The sequence below is a fragment of the Stigmatopora argus genome, chromosome 7 (genome assembly GCF_051989625.1).
Source record: "Stigmatopora argus isolate UIUO_Sarg chromosome 7, RoL_Sarg_1.0, whole genome shotgun sequence".
In the NCBI taxonomy this organism is placed as follows: domain Eukaryota; kingdom Metazoa; phylum Chordata; class Actinopteri; order Syngnathiformes; family Syngnathidae; genus Stigmatopora; species Stigmatopora argus.
The window spans coordinates 15,265,156-15,278,291 of record NC_135393.1 but is presented as its reverse complement, the minus strand read 5'-3'; the positions used below and the strand labels follow the sequence as shown (position 1 = coordinate 15,278,291).

Genomic DNA, 13,136 nt, shown 5'->3' with positions numbered 1-13,136 from the left:
GGATTGAAAGCTTTGGGCACAAAAGCATACTTCTATCATTTGCATACCGTTAGCATCATCAATTTCATCAAAAGCATTCATCTAGCATTTGCATACCGTTAGCATCATCAATTTCATCAAATAAATAGAGTTTTACTCATTGGTAGTGATAGACGACAAATTAACGTGACATCCAGTGAGTTAAAGACATGAAAAAAATAAACATGTCTAGACAGATTTTGAATGATCATGGTTCAGTAGCTTTGAAGGTGTTTGACGACCAATCTCGTAGTAGTGGGAGAGACTGGCAGTGAATGGTCATTGCGAGTTAAAATAGATTTGGCATGGATCGACACTGACAAACATTGTAAATTAATTATTTTATTATTGAAAGTGGTAATATGCCAAAGTAACGGTCTTCTATCAACTTGATTCGTCCATTGTGGCCAATGAGTTAATGATATGTTTGTATATCCTCCCGTGGTTTTTCTTCGGGTTCCCAGTTTTCCTTCCACGCCCCAAAAACAGGCAGGCTAGGCTGTTTGAACATTCTAAGCCAAGGGTGTCAAACTCATGTTGGTTCGCGGGCCGCATTAACGTCAACTCGATGTCATGTGGGACGGACCTTTTTAGATATAATATTTAGATTTTTGTTTTTTTAATTGGATTAAAAGAAATGGATCAGAAGCCCTAAATATTCTGTTTTTTTATAGATCTATAACAATGTTTATTTGAGCTTATTTTCTTCGTAAGGGAAAACGTCTTTTAATCATTTGTTTTTCATTTCAAAAGGAAACAAAATATTTGTTTACGTTCAATATTAAAGTGGAAAACAGAAAATATTTTAAAAATATTTTACAAAATGCTTTTTGAACTAAAAACACGAAAAAAAATGCAATTATTGATTTAAAAAGGGGAAAATCAGAAAATACAATTTACATTTTTTTTATAGATCTCAATGTTTAGTTTAGTTTTTTATATATTTTTAGATTTTACAAAATTATTTTTAAACTAAAAACACAGAAAAAATGATTAAAAATTACAATTATTGATTTAAAAGGGGGAAATCAGGAAATTTCATATACATCTATAATCTTCATTTGAATTTGATCCTAAAACAGAAAGTCGGCACTCATAATTTACTTTCTCGGGCCGCACGAAATGATGCCGTGGGCCAGATTTGGCCCCCGGGCCGCCACTTGGACACGTGTTCTAAGCTAAGAGTGACATTTTTTTGTCTCCTGGTGCCCTGCGATTGGCTAGCAACCCATTCCGGGTGTCCTTTTTGGCTGGGATAGGCTCCAGCACCCCCCTGTGAGAGTAGTCGGGACGCCAAATGAACGGCAATTGATGCACATTTTTATTTCTCTTAGCCGTCTGCAATGGCATGAAGTAGCATTCCGTTTTGAAAATGTTGGTGACCCCTAACGTGAGATAAGACATCTGTGGACTTGACCTTTGCTCTTACATCAGAGTACGGTGCCCGGGATTGGTTTCCTGGGCTTTAGGCACAAGGCCTTTGACCCGATGGCACGATAGGCCGCAGCTTTATGGCGCCATAAGCTCGTTGAGGCTGACAACACCCATCGACTTGGGTGTGAGGATGAGGAGAAGGTAAAGGCGGGGCTGAGGTGGGAAGACACAGGACCAGCGTCCACTTTGCTTTGTAGAATGGGAGGGGGGGAGGAAGGAAAGAAGGAGGGAGGCAGCATCTGAGAGGGAGGGAGGGAGGGAGGAGGAGCACATTGGCCGATGCCATTTGGTCTGCTGTCGTTGGAACTTCTTGTCAGGGAGGAACATCTTACTGAGAATTACCGGTAGAACCTTCAAACTGAATAGCGCATAGGGAATTTTTTTAGGGGTGTTTTTTTATTCCAGATGGAATTGAATTGATTGGAATAACATCTGATCTTCAGTCCAGCTGGACATCTCCAACTCAGGTGAGGATTATCACTCATTTTATGCTCCTTATGTGTATGTATTAATGTATGGTAGGTAGCATGTTCTTGCCCGGATTCCATGTCCAGGGTTGTTTTTATGGTTTTTCATTTGTCTGGTTATAAATGTTTTGTTCGGTGAAATGACGGCTGAGGGAAGCAGGGAGGATATTTTCAAGGGAGACGTTGCATTTGTTTGTTATTAGGGTTTTTGTCGATTTGATTTGATAACTTTTAGCAGCAGTGTGCAGGCTCTCTGGCTTATCTAAGTATATCTTATCAGGGATTAGGGAGCCTCCTAATAAGCTTTCACTAATGTTAGAAGATGCTCACAGCTTCTCAGCACACTGTAAAAAAATGGCCAATATAACCCACACATTTTAAACAGGACAAAAATATCCAGACTTACAGATTTAAAAAAAAAAGCACTTCATTTCTTGATTTTTATCATGTTTAATAGAAGAATGCTGTTTTTTTCAACATAGGCTAAATTAGTTTATTTATAATATTGGCTGTGAATCGAGAAGTTTTATTGTTGAATTTAAATTGAGTTATTATACTACGTTTAAAATATTCATTGGTATAATGTGAAAGGAGTTTCTGGTGTTCCCTTTGACAGCGACATGGATTAAAAGCCTTGTGTAACGGCTGTAATTGGCTGTAATTGTTGTCAGAATTAACCATAACACGTCCTAAATATTATTTAGCAATTTATTTTATTAAGGAATGAGATTGTATAGGAATGCTGAGATTTTCCTTCATTCATTTTCTGAACCACTTTATCATCACTAGGGTCGCGGGGGGTGCTGGAGCCTATCCCAGCTGATTTCGGGCCAAAGGCGGGGGACAACACCCTGAATTGGTAGCCAGCCAATCGCAGGGCACAAGGAGACAAACAATTTTGAGTTCAATCAGCCTATCGTGCATATTTTTGGAAAGTGGGAGGAAACCGGAGTACCCGGAGAAAACCCACACAGGCCCGGGGAGAACATGCAAACTCCACATTGGATTTTTTTGCAATGGCATAATGGCATTTTCATGTGGAACAACGATATTCAGATCTTTTCATGAAAATTCTGTTTATTTCAGGACTTGAAATGAGGAAGCCTTTAAACGGGCTGGACCCTGGAATCCGACTCCGCGGGATTTAGAGGGGAAAGCGACATGCAAACCAATCGGTGAAGCCACCGGCGTGGTCTGCCAGACCCCCGCCCTTGTAGCCGACAGCAACACCAGCCCGTCTTTGCCTGGGTGGGGGGGGATCGTCCACACTCTCCCGCTCTTGCACGAGAAGCAAACGCCATGAAGTCCTTCCTGCCCAGAAGATGCCGAGACAGGACGCGGCCGTCCGGCTCGGCCGACTTTCCCGGACCACCTCTGAGTTGCGTGAGGCTTCACTTCCAAGGCGCCAGAAGAAAACTACGACCCGGCCGGGTCCTGGGCTTCGTCTTCTGCCTGGCGGTGGTTTGCGCGGTGTGTTCGTGGAGTGCCTTGTCTCTCGCCACCAACGGGGCGGTGCCGCAATCGGAGGGTTCGGAAGACGCCGACTTGCCCCAAAGGACTCTCCTGGAGCACCAGAACGTCTCCGACGGCGGGGCCCAACCCACGTCCGAGGTCGACATGAATCACGGGGACTACCCGACGGACTACTTCAGCGTGGAGGACCGGCGCCGGGGCTTCGTGGCGTTTCACATGATGGGAATGTTGTACATGTTCATAGCCTTAGCCATCGTGTGCGACGAGTTCTTCGTCCCGGCGCTGACCGTCATCACGGAGAAGCTGGAGATCTCCGACGACGTGGCGGGGGCCACCTTCATGGCGGCGGGCGGCTCGGCTCCGGAGCTCTTCACCTCCGTCATCGGGGTCTTCGTCTCCCACAGCAACGTGGGCATCGGCACCATCGTGGGCTCGGCCGTCTTCAACATCTTGTTTGTGATCGGGATGTGCGCGCTCTTCTCCAAAGAGGTGCTCAACCTCACCTGGTGGCCTCTTTTCCGAGACGTCTCCTTCTACATCATCGGCCTGCTCATGCTCATCTACTTTTTCCTGGATAACCAAATCACGCTGAATGAGAGTATTAGCCTGCTCATGTGCTACGTCACCTACGTGACTTTCATGAAGTTCAACGCCAAAGTGGAAGTGGTCATCAAGAGGCAACTGAGTAGTAACCGGGTCGACGTCATCGAGGCCGCACCCAAGGTAGGTCTAGAACTCCTCCAATCCAACGGGTCGACCGGCTACGGCACCCAGTTAACAATCCGTCCATTCAAACGTCCAATCCTATCGTTTGTTAACAGTCCGTCCATTCAAAAGTCCAATCCTATCGTTTGTTAACAATCCGTCCATTCAAAAGTCCAATCCTATCGTTTTCATCAGTTCCAGCTTTCCATCCCGTTTTATCAACAACCTCAACCGTCAAATTGTCATTCTCGCATCAATCCAACTGTCAGACCTTTCCCCCAAGGTCAAGACCATAAAGCCCACGGACAATACTTTTATCCGACTATTTATTTGTCCTTCTGTTTTAGCCCTCCATTTTGTGGCGTCATCCGTGCGCCATTGCCATTCCACAACGAGTTGAACACGAATTGGTTTGGGTAATAAAAAAAATCCTATTTTTTCCAAACAAAACTTCCAGAAAAATCTCAAATTCATCATTAGCAATGGTCCTTTTTCTTCATATCCACCTCACGACTTTGTAACTTAAAGAGCAAACTAGGAACCCACAGGATGTTAATGCGCTTCTTAGCAAAAGATCAAACCCGTGCAAATTGCTCAACGCGAGTATATCAATGTTTGTCTACTGCTTCGGACCCGTTGCTTGGGACAAGCCAGTGAGAGGGTTAGGGTTCGGGGTCAGGCTTCATCTTTAGCATCTACTTTTAGAAAGCAGGTCCAGACTCAAAATGGAGGCTGATGTAACAGCAGGCAATTTGAAAAGATGTTGCATTTCCTCAATTTGACACCCCCACCCGTCTAAAATCATTGCCAGAAACAAACATTTGAAGCATTTTCCCTCTTTTATCTTGCTCATCCGTGGGTACAGTGTTCCATGCAACACTGGCGATTGACCTTGAGGATAACCCACTCTTGACAACCACTTGTGCAATCACTTGAACGGCCAAAATCCAAATGACAATTTGTCGTTGTGCCGTGTGACGCCATGCAAGGTCGAAGCAAGATGATATTAACCCGGTCCTGGTTTGTCGACGAGAAGCCCCTCCCCTTTGGCGCTCACCCAACTCTTTGTCATTAACAAACGACTGTGAGAAGCATGACTTGCTTTTTTTCCTGCACTGGCATGGTTTATTCAAAGGTTAGCATGTTAAAGCAAACAAATGCTACCTTTTATTTTTTTTCTCTCCGTCTGCCTTCTGGGAATCAGCTGGCCTTTTGGCTACATAACATCACTGAAGAAGAGCTTATCCATTTTTGTTGCAAGGCACTTGATGCCCAGCTGTCCTCATGTAATGGTTGCTGCTAAATAATCCCAAAGGTTAATCCTCTCCAATCCCATTAGGGACGCTAATAATAGTTTGGCGCTCGGTCGAGGGAATCACAGTCCAACACCGAAGGGTTAGATAATAAGAAGGCATCTACACAATGCTAGCTCAGGGTATCCCGATGTCGTCACCTTTGAGGGCATCGTCCGCAAAACGAGTCCAATTGTTTACCCAAGTTTGCGTTTCAAAACGTGGAGAAGAGGATGCTCTTTCCGTTCTGACTGGCACGGAAGAATGCAATCCTTTCTGATCCCCTTAACGTCTTCTTACCGGCAGTGACGACAGCAAATGCATCCACGTTCAAAAGCAGTCCCGCAAAATGTTCAACACGGTGAAAACATCCCAATATTGTTGTTCCACGTGAGATATTATTTGGGTTTCAGACTGATTTTATGAAAGAAAGCTCTGGTGGTGGGAATACTGAAAAAATATTTGGTCTCAAACAAGGCACAAATTGGTAATTTTTTATCCGTTCAAATCGATTGACGTCGACCAGTGATGGAAACCAGCGGAAAGATGAAAAAAGCCTCATGATTGGACGCCTATTGACTTTTTCTGTTTATTCCAATAAACAGAATTGGGTCTATTTAAAACTGTCATTATGAATTGGATAGCTCAACATTGACATTACATTTATTCATAGATTTTTATATTAAATAGTTGCTTCATCATGCTAGTACATTTCTAAATTGACTTCATTTTTCAATGCTGATCTATTTGTCATTTAAAATCATATTTTTGAATTTCAGAACATCATTCACGTTTAAAATGAAAGAAATAATCCCGTTAGTCATAATGTACCGAATATCAATAATTAAGTCATTATTATAGGATACTTGTGTGATCAATAATAGGTTTAAAAAATGTAAACAGGGCTTTTCTTGTCACTTTCAAAAAGTTTTTTTTCTTCACTGGCTGTAAATTTGATCATGTTTTTTCCCCCAAAATCTCCCAAAAATATGATAGGATTCACATTACTTATTAAGTGGATAGGACTGAATGTACTGGTAAAATGGCAGTTTTATAATTTCCACATGGCAATGTACTGCGCATACTATCAAAATCATAACCTAATTAAGATTTTTAAAAGCCCCGTGTCATCTGTATCCTTCCCAGTCTGAATGAATATCATCAAACTGAGTATACAGAAGAATAAATCAAATAAATAATCTAACTTTCGCCCTTCACTCGCCTGCTTCTGATTGGCCATTAAATTTAGTCAACATTGACGTTAAATGAAAAACGAAAAACACTTTGGTCCACCATGGCAAGTGTTTCACATAAAAATATCCTATTATTTATGTGTTATTACTCATGCTGTCCTGGTTATTTATATGAATTTATCAAACGCATGACCACATTTAAAGGGTATGAATGGATTTTTGTGTTTCTCTGGACAGGTTAGCACCCCGCCTGCAGATGACGAGAATAAACTGATGGTAAGTCTACTTTGGAGAGCGCAGTTTTGTGTGTGTATTTTGTTTTCAAAAGAATATTACGACATGTCTCCTTTTTTACAGGCCAAACCGAGGTTACAGAGGGAAGGCAGCTGCGCTTCTCTGCACAACTCTTTGATGAGAAACAGCATCTTTCAGCTCATGATACACACGTTGGACCCACTAAGCAATGAAGGTGTGTAAAAAAGGAGCATTCCCATCCAAAAGATCTTCATAAAGCAAGCCTGTGGAAAGATTGCAAAATAGTTACACATCATTTAAAGGGAAGGGGAGGAATAGTGTTGATTGCCGGCATATGAGCTTTGCTAAGGTATGCTGGAGGTCACAGGAGAGCAAATAGTGACCTTTAAATGGATTTATTTGGGCTCAAAATGAATCTAAAATGCCTCCTGATCAAATGAGAAACAAAGCAGGGAATTTACTTGTTAACCGCGTACACACAAAGTTAAGAAATGATGTACACGCTAACATAAAGTTGTTTAGACGGGTGTTTGTATTTAAAAAAAATTGCAATTCTGGTCGTTTCGTGTATATAAATAGACGGTACACTCTATACCAGGGGTGTCAGACTCGGGTTGGTTCGCGGGCCGCTTTAACGTCAACTTGATTTCACTTGGGCCAGACCATTTTAGATATATTTCGATTTTTTTTAATAAATGGATTAAAAGAACTGGATTAAAAGCCCTGATTATTCCGTTTTTTATAGATCTAAAACAGTGTTTTTTTTAGCTTTTTTTAAATATATTTTTTGATTTTACAAAATGATTTTTGAACTAAAAACACAGGAAAAAAATGATTAAAAAATTACAATTATTAATTTAAAAGGGGGAAAATCAGGAAATTTAATATACATCTATACTCTTCATTTTAATTTGATCCTAAAACAGAAAGTTGCCACTCATGATTTACTTTCCCGGGCCACACAAAATGATGCGGCGGGCCAGATTTGGCCCCCGGGCCGCCACTTTGACACGTGCTCTATACTGTACTGTAAATGACTAAATTAGATAAGCTAATAGAGCAAAAGTGAAATTGCCGCTCTATTGAAACAATGTCTTATGTTGTACTTTTTTTCAATTTAAATGAAACAAACAAAATGGCCTTTTCCCCGTTTGCAGGACGATTCAAAGAGAAGGCATCAATTCTTCATAAAATGGCAAAACAGCAGTGCAAAGAAGAACAGGCCGCCGCCGCCGCCAGTGCCAACGGTGTCGGTGAGTTATAAGATCGTCCATTTCCATCCATTCCTTCCCAATACTGGCCATCAATGGATCTCTCTCTCACTCTCTCTGTTCTTCCCTCAAGCCATCAAAACCATTTCGACAAGTACAAAGGTGGCAGTAGAAGTCACCCCTCCGATGAATGGCATTGCGGGAGAGGAGGTTTGAGGCTCCTTGTTGGAATTGCAACTTTTCAAAGTTCTGAATTTGTCAAGAAACTAAAGTCAATGAGCTCTCTGTCAGATGGGTGAGGAGGAGGAGGATGAAGATCAGCCTCTGAGCCTGGCTTGGCCGGATACCAACAGGAAACGTATCACCTACCTCGTCATCCTCCCTATTGTCTTTCCTCTCTGGCTCACCTTGCCCGATGTCAGAAGAGAGGTGACAATACACACACACACACACACACACATACACATACACATACACATACACATACACATACTGTATAAATTCATAGATAACTGTCATTAATGTAATAAAATTTACAAAACAACAATCAATGGACAGCATTGATGAAGTAATATTATTTTCATATTTAGACCTAACAAGAAAATGTCATTTTCAATGTTTGGTGAAATATAATTAAAAAGAAAAAATAATTGCAACTGTATTATTTGTACAGTGAAATGCTAATGTTTTTTTTTTTCAAATAAACATTCAGTTGACTTGTATATGTTGTGTTATATTTTTGATTTATAATTTAAATTGAATGTTGTTGTTTTTACTCCGATATTTAAGCACAAAATGGGAATAATGTTTAGAATAAAAATTCTGTATTCTAATGTTGGACATCATACTGCAATTATATGATAAAGTTGACTAATTCCAAGTCTGTAATTTGCCTATTTTTCTCGATGTCTTTTTTTCCAGGCCTCAGAAAGGTTCTTCCCAGTCACCTTCATCGGCTCCATCAGTTGGATTGCTTTCTTCTCATACCTGATGGTGTGGTGGGCTCATCAGGTAAGCGAAATGTCTCTCTCTGCGGGAGGTCTGCACACTCCGCTGCCATCGAGGTGTTAAATGTAAGACATCCGCTGCTAATCCCCGGCTAATCTGTTTCGAGCCGCTGCCAGATCAAGACGGCGCTCTCTTTTAAAGTTGAGAGCGTAGACATGAAAGGAAAAAACCATGCACGCTCTTCACGATCGTTCTCGAAAAATGGGTGGTGGGAGGAGCTTTTTCGCCATTTCGTCTGAATAGAGAAGAGCTTCTCATGAGAAGTTTGTCGTCGAGAGCAAGTCGATTTTTAGCGAGCGTTGAGTAAAAATGCTTTCAAAAAAATGGCAGCCTCACCCAAATAAATTGGGCATCTATTATTTTCACTCGTATCCAATGAGCAAAAGCTAAAAGTTTAAACTACCCATTGTTTTTGGGGGGGGGGTTGTTTTTAGCAATTTTACATGCTAGGCATGTAAATCACTCATTTCATGACAATATGATACAAAATTGATTCCTTCTTTTGTTATAGTAACAGAAAAGAAGGAATCAATTTTGTATCATATTGCCATGAAATGAGTGATTTGCACGCCTAGCATGTCAAATTGTTTTGTAATAACTTATTACAAAATCAGCCATTATTGGATTTTGTTTCTAATCAAGTGATCTAGCACTGGATATACACATTTAATACAATAAATTACATTTTAACTGACGCAATAAAAGTATGGAGCACTTTTGGACAGTTTGGTGCTTTGAAGATTACGTGTGCGGTCGATTGGTCGCCGGTCTTTTAGTCGCCCGGACCCAAACAACCGGCGACCAAAAGTCCGGCGACCAAAAGTCCGGCGACCAAAAGTCCGGCGACCAAAAGTCCGGCGACCAAAAGTCCGGCGACCAAAAGTCCGACGACCAAAAGTCCGGCGACCAAAAGTCCGGCGACCAAAAGTCCGGCGACCAAAAGTCCGGCGACCAAAAGTCCGGCGACCAAAAGTCCGGCGACCAAAAGTCCGGCGACCAAAAGTCCGGCGACCAAAAGTCCGGCGACCAAAAGTCCGGCGACCAAAAGTCCGGCGACCAAAAGTCCGGCGACCAAAAGTCCGGCGACCAAAAGTCCGGCGACCAAAAGTCCGGCGACCAAAAGTCCGGCGACCAAAAGTCCGGCGACCAAAAGTCCGGCGACCAAAAGTCCGGCGACCAAAAGTCCGGCGACCAAAAGTCCGGCGACCAAAAGTCCGGCGACCAAAAGTCCGGCGACCAAAAGTCCGGCGACCAAAAGTCCGGCGACCAAAAGTCCGGCGACCAAAAGTCCGGCGACCAAAAGTCCGGCGACCAAAAGTCCGGCGACAAAACAAGGTAAAACAACACGGTCTACGCATCAATAAAAGCCAACAATGGCCATGAGCAGTTTTACTGAGCCGACGTGTGAGTGTAGAAGAGTTTGAATGTACATGCGTTGTTCCTTTAAGAAGCTACGTCAGTCAGGGTCTTAACAAGTTCTCCAACAAAAAACAATAAAAGTCCGGGAAATTTTGAGCTTTTCTTTAGCCTAATAATTAATAGTGCATTAAGTATGACTAAATAGTAATTTGCAGTTTGTATTTAGGGAATTTGAGCAACGATTTAAATGGTAATTATCAATAACCTTCCGGGCGACCAAAAGACCGGCGACCAATCGACCGTGTACCGAAGATTCAAGAATTTTTGAATTTATGTATAAAAAAAATAATACTGACACATGCTTCTAACATTTTTCTGTTGCTTTCTAGGTTGGAGAGACCTTCTGGATCACGGAGGAGATCATGGGTCTGACGATCCTAGCAGCCGGCACTTCCATCCCCGACCTCATCACCAGCGTCATCGTGGCCCGAAAAGGCCTCGGCGACATGGCCGTGTCCAGCTCAGTGGGTTCTAACATCTTTGACATCACGGTGGGGTAAGTGGGAAATTTTACTTGAGATGACGTTAGCGAGAACTTCACTCCAACACCACCAGCAGCGAGTTCATGACGGTCACCGTGTTTTCTTCCAGGCTCCCATTCCCGTGGCTCATCTACAACATCATCAATGACTTTAAACCGGTGGAAGTGAGCAGCAACGGGCTCTTCTGCGCCATCGTCCTGCTCTTCCTCATGCTCCTCTTTGTCATCATCTCCATCGCAGCCTGCAAGTGGAGGATGAGCAAACTGCTGGGATTCTTCATGTTCCTGCTCTACTTTGTTTTCCTTATCACCAGTGTCATGCTGGAGGACAAAATTATAGTATGTCCAGTAAGCATCTGAAGGGGGAGGAGCCTCTTGGCTGGACTGAACTGGACCGGACGCCATTTTTAACTTGATTTTTTTCAGCCCGGAGGCTACTTTCCATTCGGGATGGACCGACGGGACGATTCCTTCAACATTTTCTGAACTGAACGAGTCCACAAGAAAGACTGGTGTGTGTGTGTGGAAAAAATCTGATGTTCATTTGAGGGGACATTCCGTCGTGAAGCTCTGTTTTTTCTTGATCGAAGAGAAAAAAGAATTGCACATGGCCTGAATACATGTGAGAAGGCTAGATGTTTAGATTTCAAATATTACATTGTCATTCGCGTGGGTTTTTCTGAATTATTTGCACAAAGATGTTCTATTATTTAACGACCAAGTTGCAAAAAATTGGCATTGCTGTATACAGAATTATGGACACTTTTTTTCCCCTCAACTAGCAAGAGGATATTTTTTAGACATGACATTACTGCTAACAAAAATGTTTGTATTGGCATGATTTGTATGTTTCATTATTTTTGAAAGACAAAAGTACTGTGATTCTTACAGGAAGTGAAAATGGAAAAAAAATATGAAAATGTGTCCCCCCGCCACAAAATCCATCTGACAAGAAATGCATTTGAAATTCAAATGATCTGTCTACTGTACAAAAGAGTATGCAAAAGGGGTTTTCTTTGCATACAGTAAAAAGCAAAAAAGGTAGTCATTCATTCATTTTACTTCCTCGTTTTACGTCAGTGGATTAGAAACCATTTTAGAACAGGCATTAATCAGAATGTCAAAATGATTAATACCTTCTACTGCATTTTTTGGGGTATTTATGCTATTCTGTGCTCAAAAATGAACACTTTTTTGTGCAATTTCACTTTATAGTATAGTCAAAATCTAATGTGGTAAGGTGCTGGAATCTGCTTTGTCATATTCATCAAAATATTCCCTTGTGTGTCCATTTTTCTCAGGTTATCAATGTGTTTTTTTCCAAACAGTTAAATATCACCCACAGAGAAACCCCCTCAAAAGTATGTTCATTTAAACTCATCTTATATGATCGGTGTATTTTATTTTGCATTTGTGTATATAATTGTAATATATATAAAGATATATATCTTACAAGTCTGTATATCATCTCCTGTATGTAATAATAGTCAATTCAACTTCTGCTTTCAGAAGTCTGCTTTAGGCCGCTCATGAAATTTGAAATTGTTGCTTTGATGATTATCTGTGAGTTATTCATGGTTGTGGGTTTTTGTTTACCCAACGAACAAAAAGATCAGCAGATCATCATTGGGTATCATGACCAATGCTATTTTGTATTTCCATCTTGTGCTATGTAAGGAAGCAATTGTTCTCATTTATCACTTACATTATGTTTAACAATGTAACAAATGTACTGTATTGCTAAACTCACTGTATAAAATCGCATTATGGAGTAATTAAATACTGAGCTAAAAAATACGTTTGTGAATTATGACTTCGGATCCATCCAGGAATAACTAATGGTAGACATTATAGTTAGTGTCCTCGCCAAGAACAACAACAAAGCAGGTGAGATTTTGACTCCTCCCTTCAGGTGGTCTAAAAACAATATTGGTTTTGTGCTAGAGCTATAAAATTGGGGAATCTGCTCTTTGAATCTATATTGTAGAAATATTGAGCTTTCTTTTGTTTTTTTATTAATAAAATATCCGTGTCAAATCTAAAGCTAAATATAAGTTTCTTTATTTAATCTTTATATACTGAATGTTCTATTAAAAAAAAGAATTATATTTAAATCCATTTGTGCTACACCGTTGGCATTCCACACCCCTACCACACGATGGCGGTAGTGACCACTGACG

At 41.3% G+C, this 13,136-nt stretch overlaps 1 protein-coding gene across 1 annotated transcript; it reads left to right on the top strand.

Annotated features, from left to right (window-relative positions):
• Positions 1–1,710: 1,710 nt before the first annotated feature.
• Positions 1,711–12,999, top strand: slc24a2b (solute carrier family 24 member 2b). The gene is made up of 10 exons (XM_077604695.1): positions 1,711–1,919; positions 3,006–4,115; positions 6,820–6,858; positions 6,940–7,051; positions 7,995–8,090; positions 8,182–8,258; positions 8,340–8,477; positions 8,970–9,059; positions 10,805–10,971; positions 11,067–12,999. The coding sequence occupies exons 2-10, from the start codon at positions 3,219–3,221 to the stop codon at positions 11,314–11,316; spliced, it is 1,866 nt and encodes a 621-aa protein (XP_077460821.1). The 5' UTR covers positions 1,711–1,919; positions 3,006–3,218; the 3' UTR covers positions 11,317–12,999.
• Positions 13,000–13,136: the final 137 nt, after the last annotated feature.

What these genes read in the sequence shown, in the direction of transcription:
- slc24a2b (XM_077604695.1), top strand. Translation starts at nt 3,219, where the DNA reads ATGAAGTCCTTCCTGCCCAGAAGATGCCGAGACAGGACGCGGCCGTCC. An exon ending in TGCCCGATGTCAGAAGAGAG is followed by an intron (nt 8,478 to 8,969) that starts GTGACAATACAC and finishes CTTTTTTTCCAG; the next exon opens with GCCTCAGAAAGGTTCTTCCC. An exon ending in TGGTGTGGTGGGCTCATCAG is followed by an intron (nt 9,060 to 10,804) that starts GTAAGCGAAATG and finishes GTTGCTTTCTAG; the next exon opens with GTTGGAGAGACCTTCTGGAT.